Genomic DNA, 26,839 nt, shown 5'->3' on the forward strand with positions numbered 1-26,839 from the left:
GAAAAGGAGTTCTCAACCGGGGACTGGCTGATCAAATAAGGAAGAAAAAAAAGGTGACAGAAAATATCTGTGGCAGCCTAACTATTAAAGGAAAGTTGCATTTTGTCCTAATGCGTGATGTTCTTTGAAGACATTTCCCTTTTCTCTCAACATGCTGTCTGTTGCGTTGCTTTATATTCCTCCCGTGTCTGTCCATCTGTTGTGCTGATCAGCCTCAAGAGACCAACTTTCCTGGCTGCTCTCCGAAAGCCAGCGGCGGTACGAGCCGCCCAGCCACGGAGCTAGCCGGGGCTAAGCGGTGACAATGGGAGCTCGCGGCTCCAGTACTGCTTTTACTGCTTTGCAGAATTAGTGTTTTCTGCCCGCATTCGGTGCTCGTTATGTTTTTATCGCACGCTATAATTTCAGTATACAAAGAGTGCAGTTTCATTTAGGTGAAGCCCAAGTCTGCTTCCGAAGCTCAGTCGCTCTCGAACCAGTGGCCTTCCAGTCACTAAAAATACTGCATCTAGATCCACTTACTCTATTTTTGTTCACAGCAAGAGAAGCCACATCATAAAAGAAAGAGCACTGATAAATTAATGAATGAAATGTCTGTCCTAGTATTCAGAAAATGAAGAAATTACAAGCAGCGTTGGCGAGCACTATTTTCTTACATTTTGGATAGCTGGAACCGCCAAAAGGATGCTCTGAAGAACATTCTTAAATGGGTCTTGCTAGTGACACAAGTGAGGAAATAAAGGAGATGAGTGAGAATCTAGTGAGCTGCAATAAATTGAAAATGGTTAAAATTAATAAGCAGCTAAGTAGAAGGTTAACGTTAAGACTACTTAAGGTTAGAAACAGAAGTGTCTTTTAAAACGTAAAATGGGCTGGGATTTAGTCCTGCAAACCTCCCAAATAAACTAAGAAAAACAGACAATGAGATGACTACTCAGTTATTCAAGTCTCCAGAGAAACTGTTTGTTTTCTGATACGCTGCCATAGAATCATACAGGTTGGAAAAGACCTCCAAGATCATCTTGTCCAACCATCCCCCCTGTTGCCCCCTGTAGTATGACTGATGCTACCTGAAATGTGAAAGGTATTTTCAATATCGAAGTCTACACCGAGAAGTACTTACACAAAACCTGGCAAAGCTTTAGCAGTCGAATTCTCTGCTAAATTCAGATTGCTGCTGACATTGCCTAAGAACACAGACGTACCATCACTGGTTTTGTCACTTAGCCACGCTGAACCGGTGTAACTAAGAGAAAATGAGACTATTTCTATTCCTTCTGAACACCAACACGATCCCCTGTTAACTCCCAATCTGTTTTACCTGGGCAAGTCTGCCAAAAGCAATGATGCTGTGCCCGTGTCACCGACAGCGTAGCAGAAAACACCGGGCTTCCAGCGGGTTGGTTAACAGCACAGCTCCTGCTTGCTTCCCAAGTGCCACTGGGATGACAAATTATAAGAAGTTCTGCTTGTACCGAGTCACGTGCCATCCTAGAAAATTATAGCCTAGCTTCAGCGTCAATACCAGAGCCTGCAGCTGAATAAGTTATGCCAGCAACTAACTGAAGGCTCACCCAGGGTCAAACCAGCCTTACTCTTGCTCGCTGTCGCTTACCGGGATGCAGAAGACTGGAGGTTATCCGGCTGGCATTAACCACGGAGGGTGTGCAGGGAGGGCTAAAACGTACGAGGCAAAACAGATGTCCCTCCACTTACTTTGTATTATGAAGTATTACAGACATTCCTCCAACATACTGCTAGTTAGAAAAAAATTAAAAAGGAAAACAAAAGCAAACAAACAAAAACCTTAGTACCAAACGTAATAAGGCAGACCATATCGGAAAACAGTTTGGAAGTCAAGCCCAGGATGTTTTTCCCGGTAGATCTTTCAGGTCAAATCCCTGCTGTGCTCTCTGGGAACACCAGTGACTGGACACCGAATGCACCATTTATGGTTATTTTCCGATAAACAATTCTCATGTTTCTGAGAAGAAAGGAAAAACACCAAGTCAAAATACTTCCATCCTTTGTTTTTTTGGCATATGCACGACCAGAAAGCATTAAGTGAGTTAAATACATTAGATAACTGTAATAATCTGCACTCAGGCTGCAGAGTAATGGAGTCTTGCATCAAGGCCTGGAATTAACCTGCTTAATTTCACTGGTATTACATCCACCACATCCATCCCCTCACTCCGCTTCAGAGCTGCGTCATTAACTTCCTATATAGACAATCAAACCTATCATTCCAGCTTGCCACTTTTTCATCAGAATGTATTATAATTTGCTTATCCGCTGCCATTTGCATCAACTTCCTATTAAAATGGAGGGAAAGAGGTTTTAATCTTCTTTCCCTACATTTAATTCAATTGTATGGCATTACTTTGCTTTAATGACTCTTCTCAGTGCATAAGACATGGTTTATGCTTGTTTTAGACTAACTTGGAAGCTTCGACACCCAGTAAAGGAAAAAGGACTGAATGAAAGAAACAAAAGGGATTAAACGAACCATCTCCTGTACTGTGAATACAGTTTGTATTGCTGTACTCCCAACAGACACCTGATTTCCTACAATCCAAGAAACAACTGGTAGGTGCATCATCCAACACTTAAAACCAACATCGCTGTGCTCAGAACATTTCCAACAACGTATCAGAGCAGTCAAAAAAATGAAACCAGATGGGACTGATGTGGATTTCATTTACTCTTGTGGGTGAGGATGGAAATTCATTCATATGCTACTTTTGTGACTTAATAATACGTGATTTCCTAGGTTTATTAAATACAGAGTCAACATTAGAAACAGGAAGCATCCCCACAATCAGTCAAGGTTTTTACCTAAAGACTGGCTCTGTCTAGACATCAGAGGCGAGCTTCATGATACTAAACCAGCTAGCAAAGAAAGCCTGGTATGATTTCCTAGTGATGAAAAGGCAAGAAATCAAGTGTCTCCTGCTGAAATTAGACTTAACTAAACTTTAAGATAAATTAGAAGGTCACAGGGACCATGATATTATAGTATACGTCAGGGAATGCAAAGATCTAAAATATAGTTTCAGCTAAAATCTCCAACTTCTATTTCCTCTGGTCTTTTATTACAGGATTTGCAGTGCTCTCAGAATACCTCTAACTAATCTCAATTTTTAACAAATCAAGGTGGATAATTATGGTCTTTCCAGCATTACACTCTGCTCCTCTACTTAGAGTCAGAGGACTCTACCATGTCTGCACCAGGGTAACCTAAAATTTCTAAAATCACACCAAGATTGTACTCAGACTGTATACATAAGATGCCACATGTTTTGTCTATGAATTGATCACTTCTTTCACCTGGTCCTCTGTCAAGAACTGAAAGCTGGTTATTCAGTAGGCAGACCAAGTCTGCCGAAGTTACTAACTGCCTCTGTTTGGTGTTACCTACGGGCATCACGAGCAGACAGCTCTGCAGATCTCAGTGCAGATCTGGGTGCTGCTAACAAGCAAGCGCTTGGGAGGGCTGAGTTAAAACCCTTACATTTATTGCAGCACGCCTCTGAGGTACGGCCACGAGAGCACAAAGCCACACAGCCCTTCTGCCTCTCACTACAGCACGGCGTAACCAGACGTGTGCCCAGCTGACCACGTGCATTTTGCACCTCCATGCAAGCCTGAGACTTTACCAGCTCAAAGCAGTTGTCGACAGCGACTTCACCCCTGTGATTTTCATTTTTTTATTTTTTTAAATGTGTCAGATAATCATGCCTCTGCGTGAAATATAAAATAAATAGCAGTTCTCTTCCCATTTCCTAGGCTTCTCAGGACCACATAAAAGCAGTGCTTTCTGCACTCTTCCAATCACGAAATTACAAAGCGTTAGCATTAATGCAGGTAACCATTACTATATCAAAAGGGACTGAAATAGATACACTTGTGTAAAAGGCAGCACATCATGCAAATAGCACAGGTCTCAGAGGTACTGCAAGGGGAGCACAGCTCAGTGGAAATGTGTAGGAGAGAAGCCAGGCTTGGTCAATCACCAACTGTGCTGCAGGCATATAGGACAGCAGATATTACCTACTCTGCACTGTGCCCTAGACATCCAGGGTACTGAATATCATTTTTTCAACGTAACACCAAGGTTTCTGTGCAAGGACTGTAGGTTTCCAAAGTAAAAGCAGCAGCAGGGAAGAACAGGACTCAGAGATGTGGCACTCCTCCGTTTGCTTTCTGTAGCACCTTTTGACTGGGAATGGGGTCTCTGCTCTTTTAGCTCCCAGACAAGAGACGCTGCATTTTGTCTCCTACCTCAGGCAGATTTATTCTCTGCATTTCAGGTCCCTATCCCCGCTCAACAAGAGAAAATAACATTTATTCTCCCATTTTTTCTTTGTAGCTGCAGCACCTGTAATAGGGTAAGCGCTTTTTGTCATACAAAGGTGAAGGCCAAGCTACAGTGGGCGATTTTTTGTTAAATTCCTAAATTGGATTCTCTGGTTACAAAAAATGGCCTTAAAAATAAAGCTTTTAGCTAGACAAATTATTCTTACCTGCAGGATACCAGGTGAAATTAAGGTGCACAGATGGCACAGTACCAGTATCTCAGGTCCGCCCGGCCCCAAACTCCACGTGCCAGCAGGAACACAAAGCACCCTTGGTCTGAAGCTGAACGGTTCAGACACACAAATGCACGAACCAGTCATTATCTCTGGATGAAAAATGCAGGCTCCAAAAAGGGATCAAGTAACAGGATCGTTAATACGAAAGAATACAGAGCATTTAACTATAACACAAATCAAGATAATCCCTAAAAGCAATTATATAAACTTTAATAATGAAGTCGGCTCCTAAAACAACAAGTGGAAAAAAAGAGCTATAAATAATGTCGGCGAAAACATCCTTGGTTTTTATCTTTAATACGCTGTTCTGTATTCCAAACAGGCTCTAAGAGAATATACCGGTATGAGGAGGCACTGTATAATTACAAACGCAATATAACAGGAGAGATAAGTGCTCGATCTGGTATGGTTCACATAATAATACTAAACTGGTCTATTGAAACGAAGAATTATAGCCTGATGTGTGTTTGGAAGGGCAATGCAGCTGGGGATTCAGACGCGGTGCACCTCCTTATCGCGCCTCTGAATAAACGTTTGACTTCCTTCAGTTATCAAGTAAGCTGACAGAGGAAGGAAAAGTCTTTTGTTGAGTTTTTTTTCCCCCCCGGATACATGGAATACCCAACACAGCACCAAGCTCATCAATTAGGGATAACAGACCTATATTAACACCACTGGAAGTGTCAGATATGTATGTGGAAACGTATCTTGTGATACACCGTCCCCTCTTAACATACACACGCGCCAGCTATTAGCATTAATAGAGTCCTAAGCACTTCCCTTCCAGGGAACTAATTAGAAAGCAAAAGGTTGCAAGAAGTACATTGGTTACCCAGATCCTGAGGTGAGGGTGGCATTTAGGAGTATCTAATGGTCGATGAAGTCAGAGAGGAGAATAACGCACGGCATCGCTGTTGGTGAATTATTTAATTTTTGCTTTCTGTACCACAACGCTCCACCTACAAACTAATTCAAAAGACCAAAAAAAAGAGGAAGAAACAGCACATGAAGTGATACAGCTCGTTGTTCTGGCAACAGGAGGTTGCTTCCTATGCACTGTGCAGTAGCTGTACCTTGCAAGCTAATTTAGATGTCGGCGATTCTTCCTCTCTCGGCTCCCCTCCTCTCAATACCAATAAATCTCACAATTAGGAAATTCTCCTTTTGCATATGAACCCTGATCCTCCCCAAATCCTGCTCTAGGTTTTTTAATATTAAGAACACAGGCGTGAAAACCAAGCTTCAGGCACAATTTCATATGCAATATGGAGATTCCTTATTAGGTTGCTCAAGACACGCTCCATTATAAGTGCTGGTTAAGCCCACCTAGAGCGCTCTGGAAGACGTTTCGGACGAGGTGCTTTTGGCAGATGCTACATCCAGATTGTAGTGGGTTTCCGTGGCAAGGTTTTGGTAGCAGGGGGCCATAGGGGTGGCTTCTGTGAGAAGGATCTAGAAGCTGCCCCATGTTTGGTCAGGGCCCCACTGCTGACCAGAGCTGAGCCAGTAAGTGATGTTGTTTTGCGCCTCTGTGGGGGCATATTTAAGACGGGGGGAAAACAAAGTGCTGTGCCACACAGCAGCTGGGAGAGTGAGAGGAGTGAGGAACAGCTTTGCAGGCTCCAAGGTCAGTGAAGAAGAAGGGGGAGAGGTGCTCCAGGCGCCGGAGCATAAGTCCCCTGCGGCCTGTGGTGAGGACCATGGCGAAGCAGGCTGTCTCCCTGCAGCCCATGGAGTACCACAGCGGAGCAGGGTTCCACGCTGCAGCCTGTGGAGGAGACCACAGTGGAGCAGGTGGACCTGCACCGATGGAGACTGCGGCCTGTGGAAGACCCCTGCCGGAGCAGATTTCGGGCCGGACCTGTAGCCAGTGGAGAGGGGACCACGCAGGAGCAGGTGACCTGGCAGGAGCTGCTGCCCCTGGGGGATCCAGGTTGGAGCAGTTTGCTCCTGAGGGATGGACCCCGTGGTACGGACCCGTATCTGGAGCAGTTCTTGACGAGCTGCTGCCTGTGGGCAGCCCACGCCGGATCAGTTCAGCAAGGCCTGCATCCCGTGGGAGGGACCCCACAGCACAGGGGACGAGAGTGACCGAGAAGGAGTGGTGGAGAAGAAGCGCTACAGGCTGCCCACAACCCCCATTCCCCCGTTCCCCCGCGCCGCTCGGGGGGAGGAGCTGGAAGAGGGTGGATGGGGGGGAAGGTGCTTTTGGTTTCTTTCCTTTGTTTCTCGCTTCTCTAGCTTGTTAGTAATAGGCAATAAATCTTACTACCTCCCTATGCTGAGTCTGTTTTGCCCATCGCAATAATTACTGCGCGATCTTCCCGTCCTTATCTCAACCCTTGAGCCCTTCTCATCGTATTTTCTCCCCGTTCCTCTCTGAGGAGGGGGAGTGAGAGAGCGGTTGTGGTGGAGCTCGGCCGCCCACCCGAGTAAAACCACCACAAGATTTACTCTGTTCACAGGACCGTGATCCCAACGAAGGGACACCCGGGTGATGCAGGGACACAGCGCATCTCTTGGCTCGGACATTTCAATACACAACTGAGTGCTGCCTTTCCTAACCCAATCTACATACTCATTTTCCCGGCTGTAAAATTCCTCATTGAGCTCTGCCCCGTGTCCCATATTGCGTGGATTTCACAAATGTAAGTTTTACTCGAATACTTCTCTATTTTAGGATTCTGCAACGTCACCGAGAAACTGCCTGGTCCTCCCGAGCTGAAATAACTGAACACACATTAAAAAAAAAAAAAGGCACATTTACATTTTTGAATAGTAATTATCTTTAAAATGTAGCGATGCCCTTTTGGTTACACCCGCCACAAAACTATTTACACTGTGGTCCCGTAACTCTTACAGACTTTAGAGCTCACCTATTTATAGCGTGAATAACTTTTTTTTTTTTTTTAATTATAATCGAATTCTAATACTTCAGCAGCAGCTAAAAAGGCACTATTCCCCATGGGTGGCTACTGACCCCGCACATCATGATATCCCGTAACCACTCACTGGTCACGTGCTGCTCCCTTACTTAACCTGGGGTCAGGCCAAATTGGCATCTTACCTTGCGGAGGGGAAAGCACTAAGTGCACTATAAACCAATTATTACTGGAATTACAGCTTTTCCACAGAATATCAACATATCTCCTATTATAAAGAAATACACAGTTAGAGTCTAGGGAAGAGGCCATTTGAAATCACTTACATATTCATTAAGCAGACAAAGAAAGTGCCATTTGTTACATTTGTTCACACATTTCGAGATGCCATTGAGGTGCAGTGAATGCAGCGCTCATGCAAGGGATCTCATCCAATAACTACTGATGACAATTAAGTCAAACACAGCCACATGATCAGTGCAATTAAAATTCCCAAAGAGGAGCACAGATGCACTCTAAGCCCCCAATCACTTAGAATATTTTTGATATTATGTAAAAGAATCCAGCTACTGAGCATCAAGTCTTTGCTATTATACTATTAAGTAATTACAATGAAATTTGAAAACACTAATGAGATCTTCAGAGTATTTGCTGTACCCACTAGTTAGAGGAAAAAGAATCAGTCTGCGTTCCTCCAGCAAACTTGGAACAACCTCCCTCAAGCAGCTGCAAAAGTTTTATACGGAGAAAACACTGACAAAAATCTGGTTTCAACAATAACTCCGCATTTGGGGAGACTGCGTGGCTCAAGAGACCTGTAATAGATGTGTGACAATTTGGGAAATCTACATTCAGAGCAGGAATTTAAATTCAGACCCCAATGTGGATGTAAATGGGAGAAACTGCAAACTCCATTTTGAGTGTGAAGCTTGGTTACCCTCTCATCCCTTTTTTTTTAAATGAAATTAGAGACAGATGTGGCATAATAGTTCGGTGTCCATTCAAACAGCGACGTCTTGAGAAGCAAGCTTCACGAGCACACTCCTATCCCCAGTGAAGACAACTGATCCGATTCTGATCACGGTATCGCTGAAACTGTGAGCCCACTGAAGACGAGATTAATTACCATCAGGAAACAGGGGTTTACCCTTTCTCTTGGTTTTACCCAACTGGGCAGCTGAACACCACCACAACCGCTCTCTCACTCCCCCTCCTAAAAGAAAAAGGGGGAGAAAATACAACGTGGGAAAAAAGGGCTGACAGGTTGAGATAAGGACAGGGAGATCACTCAACAATTATCATCATGGGGAAAACAAACTCGGCACAGGGATATTAATGTAATTTATTGCCTAACGCTAGCAGCTAGAACAGTGAGAAACCAAAAGCAAACTAAAAACAGCTTCCCCCATCCACCCTCTTCCACCTCCTCCCTCCGAGCAGCACAGGGGAACGGGGACTGGGGGCTGTGGTCAATCCCTGACGCTTCATCCCTGCTTCTCCTTCACGGACCCTCTCTGCCCCTGCTCCACGTGGGGTCCCTCCTGAACTGATCCTGCGGGGGCTGCCCACAGACAGCAGCTCTTCAAGAACTGCTCCCACACGGCTCCGTACCACGGGGTCCATCCCTCAGGAGCAAACTGCACCTTGCCTCCTGCTTCAACTACCTCATTAGGGAAGCATCTTGCAAGCTCAGTTTATCTCCAGCTTCAGTAAAAGGACAGGCAAAGCTACTAGCAAATTAACAGGGTCCAAAAATAGCCATTGAGGCCTGGGACCCCCCTTTACCTTTTTTTATAAGATCATGACCTTGCCCAGGATATGTCCCAAAGAAAGAGCCGGCACAGCTGACCACAAACACCGCTCGCGGAGCCTGTGCACATCTCACTACACTTATCTGGCCAGAGATGGTTGGGTACAGTCTGAGAAGAAGACAGTTTTCTCAGCAGTCAGTTCGTGATTCAATCATTTTTCCATTAATGCAACCAATTTTAGACCTTTGAGGCCAAATTAAATTAGATTAACCACCAAAATAAGCTCCTGTTAAAGACGCACCTAACATGCACATCATGTCCTTCTACCGTCTCCTCATGTGGCGGCCCTTGTAACAGAGTCAAAATGACGAGGCTCCTCTGCTGTACCCCAGAAATGCCACCACCTCGTCTCTCAGTGACTTGAAAGAACACGGTCACAACAGAGAAGACAGAAAACAATTTTTCAACTCTGTTTCCAAACCAGTACAATCTGCATTTGTACTTGGTTCCTTGCCCAGGTCCTTCCAGGTGATACCAACCTTGATCTGCTGAGCTGCTATGAAAACCAAAACCAAACAAAAAACCACCGAGAAGTGAACTGGGGAGGGTACAAGAGGCCAGATTTCAGTCAGCCAACAGCAGAGCAGGGACATTTCTAAATGTGTTCTCAGTGCCAGGTCTCTGCACCGTAATGTGTACGAGAGGCAGTCGTCCTGCTATCCCAAACCTTACAGTGAGAGATGGAGGCGGCCACACACTCCTGAACGGACGATTCCATTCGGGCTTCACAAACAGCAACAAAAAGCCACAAAATTAGAGACTTACCCTACTGGCATGAGGCTTCAAAGCTGTGGTGCTTCTCAAGAGCATTCTCTTTCACCAATCTTGATAAAAATAGCCTTCTGACTATCCGTTTACTCACATTATTACTGGATGAAAAACCTTCTCCTATGATACTCTCCCTGCCTGCCTGAAAAATATTTCTATCTTCTGTTAATAAAATATTCTAATACTGTACATGTAATATTCGGAAAAAAAATCAACAACAATTTATACACTTAGTCCCAACAACCCTTCAGAAACTGTTAGCCTCTGTATCCTCAGAGCCCTAAATCACATCACCTTATTGATTAATGCCACCTCTTTTATTCTGTAGAAGGGAATCCCCTACTCAACTCACATTTATCTCCCTAGAAAAAGCAGGACATATTGTATATATATGAAAAATATTGCAACTTTTTATGATAATTTCTGAAATAGCATGCAAAGAGATGTATAGGATAGAAATGCCACACCTTAAATTCATATGTTGGACAGAATGAATAGCAGCTAACATAAAAGCAAGTCTGTAACATTTTAATCCTCTAATTAGGTAAGAATCAGTTTCTTCCCAACAGTTCTTCCTTATTAAGAAGGATCTCAAGACATCTACAGATCCTCCAACTGTTATTCAAACTCTAAGCCACGAAAGTCTTTCAAGCATCTGGCGTGTTTTATGCTCCGTGGCAGCTTCTTTAGCTTCGAATTGAATGATTTATTACCATATAACCTAAGCCTCTGATGAGATTATGCTGCCAATTTGTGCCTTCTTTGCGAAGAGGTCTCCTGGATCCTAGGCTTTGGACTGAGCGTGGTGAATCTCAATTAAAGGGTGACCTTTACAAGACAAGGGAAATGTTAATTCATGCTCACCTAAATGGTTTTAACCCTACTTGAAAGCGGGGCTTTCTAAAGCTGCCCACTACTTTGTCACTGTAAAGTTTCATTTCAACATTATCAAGATAAAAAACTCTTCGGTGTAAAAAAATGTATATATCCATCAGTCAAAGCCGAAGGAGAAAATCCAAATGCTAATAAAGCTGTCCCTGGTGCATTTTTTCTGCTACTTGAAAAACAATGGTTTCACATTTGTAGGGACGTCAAATACAGATTAGAGGCATTAGAATGACAGGGCCAGAGATTAAACACCTTTCACCCACTGAACAAGTACGAGACGAGGCAAGAGTAACAGCTCCTGCCTCCACACTCACCCTCAAGGTATGTGTTGGAATTTGCCATACCCTGTGCTACCTCGCTGCTTTCTTGAGATGTCTCAGCTTGGAGGGTATGAAGTTAGCAGAAAAGGCAAGATGGCAGCTCGGACTTGACAGATAACTGGCTTTTTTATTATTATTAAGATTAGCTACTCTATCAGGCGAGAAAAATAAAAGCAGTGTTTCAGCATTGTATTTATTATCTTGCAAATTAAGTTGGTGAAAAAGAGGTTTCACAAATCACAGACAAGTAAACAAGAATTTGATTCACAAAAAAAAAGGATCTGTACAAAATTCAATACAAAAAGATTTAAGAAATTACTGAAAAACGCCGATGTTAGCAAGATTTCAACACAAAACAAAAACGCCTCTGAGCATCTTAGAACTCTACCCTATTAAAGATTAAACAAACCAGGCCAGATTAAACAAACAAACAAAAAAGATATATACAATGCTAGCACAGAGATTTCAAAATAAAGCTAGCGTTCTAGAAAGCACACTTGGATAGTGTACAAATCTCTTCCAAAAATATACAACATCCTGAAGGATACAAGTGACAGTTTGGGCTAACCTGGTCATTAAAGGTCCCAGAAGAACAGGATTACTGGGGCTCACATTGGCCAACCCAAATTCCAGGCCAGCTAATTGTACTCAGCTGATCCACATTCCCGCTGGACAATTTATTTTTCATCTTATACAATTTATTTTTCACCATGTGTAGCCTAACTCTACATACTCTGCCGTACTCTGATTCAAAGGGATGTACACTATTATCATTAACAATAATAGGAGATGAGTGTAGGAATCTAACCCTGGGGTACCAAAGGTACACTGGAGTGTCCTGGTGTCAAACAAACAAACAAAAACCACAAGGGAGCAGCATAAAAATATTCCTTAAACTAGTCAAGGAAATGACTTTGCAAGAAATAATGTCCTAAGGAAAGCCAGAGCTCAAAAATAGGGTTTTGGCTTCAGACGATTAAATTTTTCGAAGAGACAATGGCAGTAGCATCCACTTAACCTACAGAACCTTTTTCATCCTTTCAGGTTGTTGCAGCCAACTTCCACCAGTGCCGCAATGAACACTCTTCAAAGCAGAGTGGATTATCAGAAACCAGACCTCCTCAGACCAAACCGAGAGAATCCTGATCCTAAGCAGCAAGACAGAGCGGTTTTAAATAAATGGTTTACTACTGAACTTGACGCAAAGGCACAAATTCCAGGAGAGTATGAAGCTCTCATACGGAGAGAAAGGAGGAACGTATTATTTTAGATCACAGTAAGAAGAGTACCTGTTCGGCTGCATCGTGGCTGTTTTATTGCTGGCTGTACTGATGAAATGTTTCCAGTGTCCTTCAGAAAAGCAAAGCGTGATTCATCTGTTCCAGCCCGGGACACATTTTACGCACGGACATAGCACGGCTCGCTGCCCGGCACAGAGCAGCCCAGAAAGCTGTTCTTTAGCTGACAGAGGGGAAAGGAGAGCAGATACTCACCGATACACCGATACAAGTTCACTTTGATGAAGTTACATCCAATTAGAAACTAATCATACGAAAACACAGGGACTGATTTTAATGGATATCAAGGCTTGCAGCGCATCTCACTGCATCAAGCTGAGATGGCTCAATGCCTCCAAAAGCCTAGTCCTCATGGAAAACCTCCTAGAATTGATACAAAACAGGATATTACAGTTCACAGACATAAACATTTCCTACCTATTCTGCTTTAATCTGCGTAATACCCGATAATTCTACAGCGTCTTTGTAAATTCACCACAAAGCCCCCAAATTCTTCAGTAATCCAAAACTCAAAGCTGAAAAGAAGCTGAAACAAAGTACCTTGAAAATCAATGTTTGCTTTCCAAACAAGGGATGCTGAGACAGAAAGAGTCCCAGAAAACCTGAAAGTCTCTCTGCCCAGAACTGTAACAACAAAACACAAAGCAGATCTGGACACAGCAGCCTCCCAGCAATACCAGTAAGACTGAAGCATCCATCTATGGGATTATTTAATCTTTATAAAATGAGTGCTTTTTTCTGTGTCCTTCCTCATATCGAGAGGGGAGAGAAGCCGAGCACTAGCAATTGATGCAGAGAGTGGAAAATTAAAGCTCTTAACGAAACTCATAAATGATAGCCTCGTCTTTGATTTTCAGTCTTTATTTGACAAGCTCGTCTACTGGCACAACACCTTGATGCCCTGGTATTTTGTTTTTTTATATTAAAAAAGGACAATGTGGCATCTGGAAATCTACATGGTAGAGTTACTGGAGGTCTTTTGGCTTTGAAGTGAGCACCGTATGGAGGCATAGCCTAAAGCAAGAAGATCTTGAAGCTGAGAATGAGAACTTATTTGGGAGTCCCAGGCAGGGACCCAAAGGCAAATGCTGAAGGCGGAGATTGGAGAGTGCTTGCCATGCTGCTTCACGGAGCAAAGCACAATGTTATGCACTGCTGTACTTGTATAAGGCTCAACCTCTGAACATCAGTTGGTGGTGCAAGCTAGGACTGAGCATCCTCAATAACGTGGCTGCTGCAGTAAAGGCTGCAATAGCTGTGGGCATTGCTAGGTAGGACCTAGGTCGAAGAATGTGGCTAATGCAGCTGCTAGCAACAATCAACTTCATAATAGTTGTTTTCACAAACAATTTTGCTCAAAAATAATTCAGCAAATAACATTTTAAAAAGCCATTGAACTGTATGGTCATTTTAAGAAGCAAAAGCAGGCGGACAGACAGCTGACTACCCGCTCTCCTACGGAGATGCAAACTGGCAGTCCCCCAACACCCAGCAAATATTGATCAGCTATCAGAGGAGACATTTCCTCTCTGAAAGAGCAGTCAGGCGTTGGGACGGGTTGCCCAGGGAGGTGGTGAAGTCACCGTCCCTGGGGGTGTTCAAGGAAAGGTTGGACGTGGTGCTTGGGGACATGGTTTAGTGGGTGACATGGGTGGTAGGGGGGTGGTTGGACTAGGTGATCTTGGAGGGCTCTTCCAACCTTAATGATTCTGTGACTCTGTGAAATGACTCGTACTGCCTTAGCCTGCTCCAAGTCTCCTACACAGCCTGATTTCACAGCCCAGGGCTGACACTCAGCACCCTGCACTGCCCTGAGAAGTGAGAACAATTCAGTGGGAGATGGAACCCCCAAACCCTCCGTGTTCTCCGGAAGGGACAGAGATGCCCCGCTTCTTGTTCCACCTACCCTGAAGTCTGGCAGAGCTCAGCCTTTAATAAGCAGTGGTATACGTCCTCAGACACTGGGAATGGATCAAAAACCAGTTTAAAAAGTGTTCATGCCATGTATTTGCTTAAAGGAATGGAGACAAAGCAGCCCGTCTATTAAAACAACAGGACCGCCTCCTTCCCCGGGATACAAATATTTTGAATATTTAAAAACCACTGCAGAACCCTCAACACACATCGATTAGGAAAGGCAACAAGCCTCCGCAAAGCAATGCAAACCTGTTGCTTTAAATCCAACGCAGAGCGTGCTCTCCCTAACACCAGGACGAGGCAGCTCTTGGCACAGCGAGGAGGACGCTAACAAGGCAAAGGGTTTCTCCGGCTCCCATTTTTAGGTATCTCCTCCTCCCACTCTTCGCCTCCCTCTGAATTCACCGTAGCTTTAATAACAATCTCAGAGGCAAAATCAAGAAACAAATTATTTTCTTACACATAATCCCCCTTTTGCTGTCAAGTGCCTGACCCCAGTTTGATAATCTCATTTCCTGAGAATCAAAATGCTGGAAATTTAAGCTTCCTAGAGTGTTAATTGCGGCCCTGCTCCATTGCTAATCAAAAAATTGGATGTTTTGCATGAAAATGCTGCTCTAATTAATTCTCAGTCATAAAGCGCCCCAGTTTTAATAACCCCTTCTTGATTGGATAGCCTTTGAAGAGACAGTGCAGCTAATCCGCTAAACTAGAAAAAACACACGCAGAGGAAATAATAAGTGGGCTTACAAGGTCTGAACGAGATGATTGCATTAATACTGTCAAACCACAAAAAAAGCCATTCTCTCCCCTCTCCTCCCCCCCAAGCTCAAAGCAAACTGTGATCCTCCACACCGCGGGGAGACCAAAGCAGCTGCGTGACAGAAGGTTCCTAACATCAAATCGTTTCCCCCTCCCTTCGTCCAACCAACTTTCCGATTCTTCAATGGGTTATCCCTCTTCCTAACGGGGCATTTTTAACCGGGACTGCCCGCTTGTCGCGGCATCTCCTCTAACCAGACAAGAATTACATTGCTTCCCCCCCCCCTCTCCCCGTTGCCTCCGACTGACAGCGTATTATCATACCCGTCTCTAAAAGGTGCTGAACCAAATTTTCATTATCCAAAGTGTCAAGATTCGTTTTTGTCATCGGCAAACACGGCTGGCTCCCTCCGGCAGCCCTTCGGTGAATTCAAATGGAACAAGGCACCTACAAATAACTGCATTTTCCCCGGACCTGGCCTTACATTGTGCCCTTGTCAGATCAGATACCATTTGCCTCCGCCGCTATTTCTTGGCGTCAAAATCTTAATTAGCAGAGTTTCTCTTTGATTTCCTTAATTACTTAAAACCTTCTGGTAAGAAATTTTCCATCTTAGAGCGAGAATAGTTAAACAGCATACTGGTGAGCAACCCATCCCCAGTCTTCAATTTGTATCATCGGTGATGTTCGGCTCTTTCCAGTTTTATTTTTCACCTGGCCAACAAGAATTTCTTGGAGGTTCTTGTACGAAATAAAGTTAAAAAATAAATACATCTGGTATCTGTAGCCTCATTGCAAGAGGCCTTTGTTTCACAGCTCAATTTGCCAACCTTGGTCCGAGCTGGATGTGACTTGCCTTTTATTCTTGTAGCCCTCCTACTGAGTCTTTTGGAGCACACCTGAGATTCACAGCTTGCACAGCGCAGGTAATTTTCAGCGCTGCTGGTCATGCCCGAACCATTCATCCAAGGTCCAAACTTCTAGCAGGATCCCACCGAAACTTGTGAAAAGTGAAGCAAGTGGAACTAACCAAAATTTTGAAGGAGAAGAAGGAAGGGTACTGCATCACGGGGATCTTCTGGACAGAAACTGCTTAAATAACTTCATAAAGCAATACAGAATTTTGCTGTTTCAGCTCAGCACGCAAAATGTGCCCAGTAGTTGGGGAAGCACTGCTTTGGGGCATGAATTTCATTCTTCGCTCTATTAAACACTTCCTCTGTGATGCCACGTAACTTTTTTCCGCCTGCCTTGTACAACAAGCACTGCCCTGCCTTCCGGTGGCAATAAGAGCGCACACTTATGAAAACCTGCAGGACACCCACGTAGTAGGAGCAGAGACGACACAATTTCTAAGATAAAAAAAAAAAAGAAAAGAAAAACCCCAAAGGCGCAGTGACAATACAAGAATATTCCCAATGCTCTTACACAGCACAAAGTACTCGTAGGCAGCGATTTCTCCCGGGGTGCTGTGCAGGAGCTCCCACCGCCACGCAGAGCTGGCACAGCAGCAGTCCCAGGGCTGCAGAGCCACCTCAATCGACACGTGGCTGTGTCAAGTGTGCCTAAACCATCCTTATATTAACATATACAGCCTTAATGTATTCAGACTTCAACCAGCACGACTGAACAGAAGGCTGAAAGGTGAAGACCGGAAGGTGACTCTGGAATCCTGACCAGTTCTGCTTCCATCGTCCTTCCCGGGATGACTCGTCTCATACCGCAGCTTGCACGGCTACACCCTAAATAAAATCCTGCTTCACAAAGGCACGGAGAGGTTTGATAACGTTGAATTGCTCCGAGCTTCTTGGGGGAAAGAAATCAGAAGCCCAAATTTTAAGAGGTGCCGAGCAGCTGTGGAGACCATTAACATCCACGGGAACAGCGGCTGCTCGGGAGCACTTCACATTTCATTCTTAAAACCGGCCCAGCTGTACGACACGAGCAAAGCTGACCCCACTATGAACTACCAGGGCCTGCGCTCGCACAGATAACAGAAGCTGGCTGCTGTTTTCCATGCTGATCAGCACCCTCCAGGCTCTTCAGATTTTCGCAGTGTATAAAAACGTCTTTCACCATTTCTGCTGATAAACTAAGCTGAGGCCAGAGTCACCGTGAGTACGCACCTGCATTAATTCCCCATGGCCACGAGACTCTGAAACAATACCTGATGTGTTGAGAAGGATCCTCTAACCAACGCCACCTTTGATGAAGTAACACCGCGCCTGAAATTACCGGCCAGCAGCGAGCAGCACGGTGAGACACCGCGTGCTCCGGAGCTCTCCCGCCCCAGGGCTTCTGCACGCCGCACACCTGCGAGTAAGAAAATGGCTAACTCGGGTTAGGCACCTGCTGAAATGAAGGTTATCATCCACTGAGCTTTCCCTTTTCAGTTATGGCTTCTTTGGTTTCCTTGCTTTTTTAATTTTTCTTTTTATTTTTTCTTTATTTGCTATGGATGCCAATCATTACGGCTGAACCGTTCATCCAAGGTCCAAACATCTATCAAGAGCCAACTAAAATTTAAGGAACTTCAGAAAATGAAAGCAAAGGCAACTTACCCCCAGTTTTTTAAAGTATAAGAAGTACATCTTTACTCCAGCCACAGCTACCAAAAATTTAGCCAGGTAAACCACTGGAAGGCAGACTTCACGATCCTTGCGCAGTGCAGCTGTGCTGGTGAAGGCTGCTCCATCACGTGCAAACTAATCCTTCCAGGCATGTACAACGCACATAGCATGTGTACCGTGCTTGGTACAATGACACTAACACTATTACCAAATTACTAATTCAGAAACCCAGACATGCCTGAACACTACCTAAAATAGTAGTGGTTTTGCCTCTTGATTCTCTCTTGAAGCCATGTTTTCCTGATACCGATCACATCCAATTTAATGGAAAAAAAAAACAACAAGGTCCCTGCAGACTGCCTCCTGCCTTACTGTGCAGCCCCAGGGACAATCTCCTACCCTCTCCATCCCTCTTGCAGTCCCTGACCCCCTTCTGTGGGGAGAAGCCACATTTTTCTTCCGTTCCCAAGGATCTGTTGGCAATTGAAGGCAGCAGTGGAATGAAATAAGGGGCATGCATGGGATTCATTCCACTAGCCAGTGACAAGCAACCACCTCTGCAATGAAATACTGCAATGTTTTAGCCTGGTTTCCTAGAAAAATAAGAGTTATCTGATCTTCTCTCTGTCCAACTGGCTGTCCCATCCTCACAACAACTGAGCTGGAGAGCCAATTTCAGCCGAAGGTGACAGAGGCATAAATCCTAAAAGCAGTAAATTCTCAGAGGTCTCATGGAAACAGACAGCCGTGCAGACAAAGGTGGGATAAACGCGTGCCTCCACAGAAGGAAAAGCATCAGCAGGCACTTGTTAGCTCTCCATGCTGCTGGACCTACCAGCACACTTGTTTCCAAGGTGCAGAGCTGCTTGGTCGGGATGTACTTTGCTTGGTCCAGCCGTGGCACAGGTTGCTTTTTGCTTAGCGGGTGCTTCGGGGACACAAGCAGGCGCTGAGGGGTGCCAGGAAGGAAGCAAGGGGGATGAATGTGATGGAGAGACACGGTGAGAAGTGTGGCTAATGAAAGAGAAGTGTTAAGGGAGAACACGACACATCTACGATGAACCAGGCTGCAGTCATACAGCTGCTCATGGAATAAACTGATCTGCTTTTTAAATACACCTCCATTATTTCAGACTGTCTATAAAAAGAACATCGTATCTGACAAATGGCAGAAGGGCTCTAAGAAGGAAAATGTAAATTCCCCAGCCAGCACTCGGCCAAGACGTACTCTTGGAAAAAAAAAAAAGAGAGAGAGAAAAAAGAGACAATCATTTTGGGGTTTGGGTTTTGTACAGAAGAAACCACCTCTGACATTGTACTTCTGCAAACATCCCGAGGCACCGCATTTCTGTTAGTCTAGAAGGAGATATTTCAGTTACGTACTTGCTTCTGATTTCTTCTTCTTAATGACAATTGGCAAACGACTTCTGTGTCCGACTTAAAGCGAAAAAGACATGGCCTACGTCTTCCTCCTCTGATTTCAGTGGAATAAGACGCAAGAATGAATCCTTCCATCTCTAAATCACTTACAGCCGGTCCCTTTCTCCCACTGAGGGATAACGTCTGCCTTATGCACTGTACTATTTCAGTCCAAACGAGAGAGGTTAATGACAAAGCATCACTCTGATCTTCACACATTTTAAGGCTATTTAAATTAAATTCTTATTTCAAAAAGTTGGCAAGAGCCAAACTTTTATAAGTTCTTTTTTTTTTTTTTTAATGCATATGTTTCTTTGAAGACCTTTTCAGGAAGAAAGATTTCCTAACAAGCCACCCTCCCCCTGCTGCCACTGAAAAATCATCCCTGTGGATAAGGCTGTCAGGAAGAGAAACTGTGTGGCATTCACAGAAGAGAGAGTGTCACATGCCTGCCTTCCAGTAACCTGATTGAACAATTAAATTGTATTTCTCTTTAAAAGGGGGAAAAAAAAATCAAAATGCAGATCTTGCTGTGGTCTGGGATTCAGAAAGATTAATGAGCTACCTAAAAGGGAACAGCAGCTTATAATAGAAAGAGAGGATAGTACATTTTTAACATAAAGTTCAAAGGGAAACTTTTCTTGATGGTTAAACAGCAAAGATTTCTTAGCAAAGTCATCTCATCTATTGTCCCTATTGACTCCCCACATTGACTTTTTGTCACCTATTGCGTCACGTCCCAGCTCTTCCGATTCATCCATAAAGGGCAGTATCATCTTGGCCCTATCCACGCTAATTCTTATATTTTGTCCTTTCCTCCTTTGTCAGCTCTTCAGCTTTGTTCTTTCCAATCCCACGCCAGCTCGGCAGCTGAAAGTCTGCGGAGCTCTTTCGCACCCTCTTCTCTTGAAAAACGCTCACAGCCTCCTGCTCGTGACAAACGCTGCCTCGAGATCTGCCTTCTATCGATAAGGGGCTGCTCTTTCAAGAAATCTGGCTGTGCCCAACAGCAATGAGTTCTGAACCCTGAAAAAGAAAGGAGCTGTTTAAAAACACCTCCTCGGCTCAGTGCCACAGCAATGGTAACTCTATCCCAAAACCACACGGATCTCAGCCATGGTGCATCTGGAAGAAGAGGCAGACTGTTAATACCTTCGTCTTCTGTGCTTTTAAAGCAAAAAGGTCAAGTGGCCAGATCAGGGCATGGAGGCAACTAGAAACAACAAAAGGCAACAGGACTACTACCGAAGAGATTTGAATTTTTTTGAGGGAAGGGCTACGAGCCCCCTGATGGCCCCATCCCTGTCCTAAACTTAATCCCCTCAACAGCTTCAAAATTGTTGGCTTTGAATCCAGTTGCCCCACGCAGGCTGCAGAATAGAGTAATTACTGTGGAGAAGTAACTACTTAAATCCTACTATCCATTGGTATTAAAAAAACAAAATAAAAAAGACTGTGCCATGTAATAGCTTAGACTTAAACAACATCCTGCTGAACTGGGAGATTTCTTCCAGCTGATCCCAGGTACACGTGACAGATTTTGAAGGTGAGAACCTGAGTCTTAAAAGGTGAAGAGCTGTGAGCTGAACACCTTCCAAGCGTGCATAATGGGTGATACCATCATGTAAAAGGCAGGGATCTTCACCTTATTTTATTCCTATGGCTGTGAGATTACACTGTGGGCAACTGTCAACTTCAGTACATCTTTTTATCTCAGATTCTTCCCTCACAGTCCCTGCAGAAAGACCTGAATATTCGCCAGAGAGTGCATCATTACATATTTCATCATCAATATGAAGATCCTCTTTACACAGTCACCTAAGTGAAGCGATCGGTCCACAAGAACACTGTACATCTCTCAGTGCTTCTTACCTCACTGCTTTGGGTTTCACTTCTTGCTGAGCACAACTAAGTTATAAAAGGAGGAAGGGAACACAAAGGCATGCAATAATTCTCTTGTAAATTATAAAATATCCTCGAATAAAAGCCATCTGAAAATTACCATGAGTAAGATTTCAAGAAGTTCTACCCCTGTCCATCACTGTAATATCTGAAGAGTTTATATTATTTTCTTTTTATCATTAGCCCAGTAAGAAACTACAACGGATGAGACAGAAAAAAAATTATTCCTACTGTACATTAACATGACAGCCTCAAGATCTTCCACTGCTGTTGCTTCCAAAAGCAAGACTTTTGTGAATTAAACCATTCACAAAAAAACGTGAAACGATGCCATGCCCAGAGAACACTTCTCTGTGTATACACAACACTTGTCACAAGCAGTATAAACCAGCAAGAGTGGTCCAACACTTCAAACTCACCATTTTTGAATACTCTAACTCTTCAAGTACTATACAAAAGACACAGACTTGGTCACTTCCAACAGAAACTTGTGATTTCAAATACGAAACGGGTGAGTTTAGCTCCCAGAACAATCCAGAAGCATGACATATGACACAGGGAAATAGATTGCAGATAAAGAAACAGGCATTACCTCCAAGTAACCCAAAAGCAATGCTCACAATGAGACTTGTTTGTGTTTCATCCATTGTTTCATGACTAGTTTTTAAGAACTGGACCTTTATCTGAACGCACAGAGGGGAATAAAAAGAAACCCAGTTGCATGACGGAGCAAGAATTAAAGAAATAGACCTTAAATAATAGAGAGATTTAGACAGCCTGGGCAGCAAACTAGAGAGGTACTAATACCTTGACATGGCATGGACAGGATATTCAGCTCCTGCAGAAGAGAATTACCCAAACTAACACATTATTTCCCCACCTTGAAGTTCTCCGCTTCTGCTGTACAGCTCCCTCCTCTGCTCACGCAAATAGGCACTCATGCTAATAGCATGGGAAGAGGACTCAAACCTGTAATTAAAAAAGAATAAAGTCAGTTAGCCATCCACAGAGCTGGCCTTCTTGTAAGCACCAGTCAGCTCTGAACAAAATGCACTTCCCTGTGTGGTTAAGGAAAATGACCAAGGCAGACAAAAGCACATTTTTCCTGTAAAACTCCACCACTGATGTACCGTATTTTGCCACCTTGGATCCACACAGCTCTGTCGGCAGCTGCCGGTGGCACAGACCTGCCTGCATAGCATGGGGATGCTCTTCTGAGCAGGAACAGCCCCCAAAAATTGGTGAAATCCAAACCAAAGCAATGAGTTAGTATCAACTACATCGTTAACTGGCATATACATAAAGCCACAAATTAAAAAGTAATACTCTCATTGAAACTAAAATGTAGTAAATTAAGTATTTATTGGATGACTCCAATACTCTACAAGGATCAACCTGAGACAAGATGTTTTTCAAGTAACGGAGCCCCATAAACATGACTTTTGTCATTCACAGTAAAATGGCCTGATGCTGCAGGGTCTCAGGGTGGCTCTGGGCTTGCTGGGGGCTGAGCTGGGTGTCCCTGTGACACAAGCATCCCCTTACTGAGGGACCCAAGGACTCAGCCTGAGCTCAGCACTGGCGACACCCAACAAAGAGCAGTCCTGTGTGTGGCCGGTGGGTGCTGGGCAGCTCTGCCATGGGCACCGGGGACCAGGATGGGGCAGGCAGAGGGCTCAAGGCATTTTCAAATTGCTGAAGTGGCACAAGATGTCTTTAATGACCAAACTCCTTAGAGTGAAGACCTCAAGGCGTTGAGGCCCTTCTGCTGGGGAAGGCTGAATCGGCATTAGCACCACCCAGAGGGACACTGCAAACCTGAGCATCACACTACAAAGAAGGGCCGAGCATTTGGAAGCTTTCTTGTGCAACAGTTTTAAGGTTATTTTTATTAATGAGGCTCTTCCACTTTAATTTGGACTATGAGTGTTAGCATTACTGTGACTGAGCTAATAACCATTTATCAAAATATAACGAACGCAGCCGAGTAATTAAATGAACGATAAACTCTTGGCTTTATATTTGTGATGTGCTCCCTCTTTTCCCTAGTGAAATGTTAAACATAACATTATCGCCATGACCCAGAGGTCTTCTCCAGGCATCAAACTCAGAAGCTTCAGGTTAAGGCAAACTGCAGCAACAAACCTGAGTCTCCCCCTGCTGCCCCAGACCTGGCTTTGAGACAGTGACTCCGGTCTCAGCACATCCACTTCTCTCCCACAGCCATCCAGTTTCACTCTCCCATTTCCCCTCCTCTGCTCTTTCCTTGATCTATTCTCCCGTGTTCCTATTCCCACTCAACCACTCTTCTCTTGTAATCCTCCCCTCTCCCCATGCTGACACTCCAGTTGCAAAGCTTGCATTGATTTTTTGTTTTAAGCACAGAATTGCACATAATTTTAGCCAAGCCCGAGACTAAAACATTGGGTGTTCAACACCTGCTTGTACAAGCCACTCCTTTCCCACCAATGCCCAATTTTTGTCTAGCAAATCTGACCTGCCGGGAGACAGCAACCTACACGTGGCTACTTTTTGGAAAAGAAGAAAGCCAGGCTTACGATGGCAGAAGCTACGTGAATTCCCAAAGGTTTTGGGTTTTGAGTCAACCTTAAACAACTGAACACATCATGACTTCCCCCGCCCTGTGAGTTATACCCGTTTTCAAGATAGGGAGCCAACGATTCAAAGTCCCTTCCAAATGCTAGTTGCTGCAAGACGCAATTCAAGAGTCCTCGTTCTTCCTACTGCTGCCAGATCATAAGTCTTCACATAAACACACCACCAGAGGAAGTTGGATTTAGAAAATCAGCTTCTAACAAGCTATCACAGGGCACGGCACAGATACCTGCATCGAGCTGCGAGTAAAACACAAGGTGGAGCCCTGCCCTAAGAGACTTGTGAAGTGAGAAATTAAACGCGGATATTCTGATGACAAGTGGATGGCTCCTCCGATTTGGACAGAGCTAATGGAAAGGCAAGAAAAAGCCTCGCAGCCCAGCGCGAAAAAGCACTGAAGATGGGCGAGGAGACAAGAATAACACTCCATCAAACATGCACATCCCCCAGCGGACTGAGAAATTCCATTTCAACGGAGATTTCCATAGATATAGTGACAGCTGACAGAAGACAGATAACCAAATAAGAGCTCCCAATAAGTGCTGCTGTCACCGTGGTGCCGGCGATGACTTGGTGACAAGACCATGAGTGGCAAGAGACACGCTGTTCCTACGAGGTTAGGCACCTTCACTTTAAACAATTACACCTACCTTCACTCTCTGGTGACAAACTAATATACAGGCTTAAATTGCTCTAGGTGAAACAGAGCATCCCTATTCCTCAAACTTAAATGGCCCAAGCACACCCAAGAACAGACGCGGAATGAAAAGGTGAGCAGCCCTATTTTGCTCCGATAGAGATCTGCAAGACGGGGTGAATTCAAAGAGCATAATTCTCAACCCAAACAGCCAAGGGAGTGTTAAAAAAGGGGTGGGGAGGAATAACCATAGGCTGTCAAGGTGGCAGGAGACACCTCTGAGATCCTCCAGGCAACATTTAACCTTCTAATAGCAGAAGATTATACAGACAGCTAATCCTGGGAGATGGAGAGCGGGAAGTGCAAAAGCCTTTGGGTACTAAGAGAATACAGCTGCTATGTGCCCGTGCCCATGGGGCAAGTAACAGGGAGTTCTGCAAGCTCTGGGTAATCAAGAAATAAATTTTAGCTGGAAAAAACAACAAACGACCTGTAAAGAGGCTCTGGAATGTGAAGCTCCCCTAACCACTTGCCCCATCACTCTCGGCCTTTTCCATTACTGAATTTCCCATATTACCTCCCCACCACGTAGTGATCTACCTCAGATTACAAATGGGATGTTGCAGATTAAAAAACCCACCCAGAAAAACCCACCCAGACTTCACGGGCACCCATCCGCAGCAAAATAAAGGGGGAAACCACAAGCTCTCTCCTCCAATCGCTCCCCCCCTCCAGCAAACACTTCAGTAGATTTTGTTAAACTCGGGCTTTCTACATGGGAGAGCAAAGCCTGGTAAGGCTAAATACCTCGCTAATGGGTAGTGAAAGACAGCTCAGCCCTACAGCAGCTTGTAGTGAGTCCACCCATCAGATACGCTGCTCCTGCTGCAGCTGAGCACGGGTAAAAGGTTACTGCCCCAAGGTGCTGGTACTCCCCAGCACTGCTCTCCTTGCTGCTGTTCCCTCAACCCTACCGTTAAACCTGCACGTTCCCTGAACAACTGCTTTAGAACAATGTCATTGTGTATAAAAGAAAAGTCATTAAAGAGATTATTTTGGCAGTGCTGAGTTAGGGGGCGGCCACACACACAGTTACACTGGCAGAGCTGCAACGTAAGATCAAAGCCATGAACTTCCAGCTTGGAGCCTCTGCTCTGAAAACAGCACATTTCGGTAATTCCCCCAGATCCTCAAAGGGCCAGAGAGGATGGACCAGCACAGGTAGTCAAGAGATGAGACAAAAATTCAGCAAAGCTCCTCTGCGTCTCGGTGTACCGGCAAGGCCATCTGTCCTCTCGTAACAGTGCTCCTCATCCCTCATTCTTGCACATCAAATTTGCACCCCAAATCCTTCCCTCACCCACCTATCCTCTCTCGTCCTCTCTCCTCCCAGCCACTGAATTCTTTCCACTTTGAATTAAAGGAACAAGTGATAGGATTAGCCAGTTAGTCTATCTAGTAATTATACAGTTATCTTAATTCTCTTTGTCCAGTCCCCTTTATCACCCTTTTTAACAGGTCTTGAACATACTGTGCACAAAGATAGGCTTAACGTATCGCTGCACGCTCTGCAGCAGCTCGTGTAATGGGATCCCAACCCCGCAATGAGCCTCTGAAAGAGCTGCACTCTACAAACCAGCCATGAATCCCTAACAGAGATCTTACTGAGGCTTCAGCTTCAGGCATTAAACCTTACCATCTCCAAACTTACACCCCACTCCCACGTGAAACTGCGATTAACGGCCAGTTTTAAGTGCATCCTGGCACTTACTTGAACAGAGGGTTTTTAGGCCTTTGTGGCTTCTTCTTCGCAAAGAACGCTGCGAATTCTCGCCCCGAGCTGGCATAGCTAAGCTGGGTGGATGGCTCCGAGGCGGTGCGGGTGTTCTTCATATCCAGATATTCCGTCAGCAGCATCTAGGAGCAGAAGGAGGAGGAATGCTGCATTAGAGACACAACAGCATTGCACTGCGACTCGGAACGTCTAGGATCTTTAAATACTATACAGGACTGGTAATAAACAAATCAGCAGTTTTAATTAACAGAAACTCAGCTTTATTTTCAGAAATGAGATTCTAGTGACCTATATGCCACTGCCACTGATCTGATAAAAGCTCATCCTACATTACTCGACCAATTCAACCTGCTACAAAACCCTGATGGTACTGAAGGTATCTTGCAAGAATCTTGAGTTGCTTGAGCGTGTGTGCAGAGAAAAGCAATGAAGCTGGTGAAGAAACAAGAAAAAAGAGGTACAAGGAGTGACTGAGGGACGTGGGGTTGTTTAGTCTGGAGAAGGCTCAGGGGAGACCTCATCACTCTCTACAACCACCTGAAAGGAGGCTGCAGGTTTCTTTTCTCAGGTGACAAGTGATAGGAAGCAACAAAATGGTCTCAGGTTGCACCAGGGGAGGTTTAGGTTGTACTTTTGGTAGAATTTTGTCATGGACAGG

The 26,839-nt window shown here is 44.5% G+C and overlaps 1 protein-coding gene and 1 long non-coding RNA gene across 9 annotated transcripts in view; both read right to left on the minus strand.

Moving 5' to 3' along the window:
* LOC308188751 overlaps window positions 1-20,279 on the minus strand; it is a 70,561-nt gene extending 50,282 nt beyond the window's left edge. Inside the window, exons 1-2 of the long non-coding RNA XR_013945727.1 lie at window positions 12,554-20,279; window positions 1,322-1,984 (exon numbers count right to left, since the gene is read on the minus strand). This is a non-coding gene — a long non-coding RNA (uncharacterized lncRNA). The remainder of the gene's footprint in view (window positions 1-1,321; window positions 1,985-12,553) is intronic.
* Window positions 1-26,839, minus strand: part of EXOC4 (exocyst complex component 4) — a 380,649-nt gene that overhangs the window by 256,079 nt on the left and 97,731 nt on the right. For 5 of the 8 annotated variants that reach the window (XM_080577977.1, XM_080577979.1, XM_080577983.1 and 2 more), the window contains exons 8-10: window positions 26,158-26,303; window positions 22,014-22,102; window positions 20,288-20,356 (exon numbers count right to left, since the gene is read on the minus strand). In XM_080577977.1, coding sequence (XP_080434103.1) covers window positions 20,288-20,356; window positions 22,014-22,102; window positions 26,158-26,303 — 304 coding nt within the window. The remainder of the gene's footprint in view (window positions 1-20,287; window positions 20,357-22,013; window positions 22,103-26,157; window positions 26,304-26,839) is intronic. The other 3 variants (XM_080577978.1, XM_080577984.1, XM_080577982.1) reach the window with 1 other exon arrangement.

The sequence above is a fragment of the Anser brachyrhynchus genome, assembly GCF_964034855.1.
Source record: "Anser brachyrhynchus genome assembly, chromosome: 1".
Taxonomy (NCBI): domain Eukaryota; kingdom Metazoa; phylum Chordata; class Aves; order Anseriformes; family Anatidae; genus Anser; species Anser brachyrhynchus.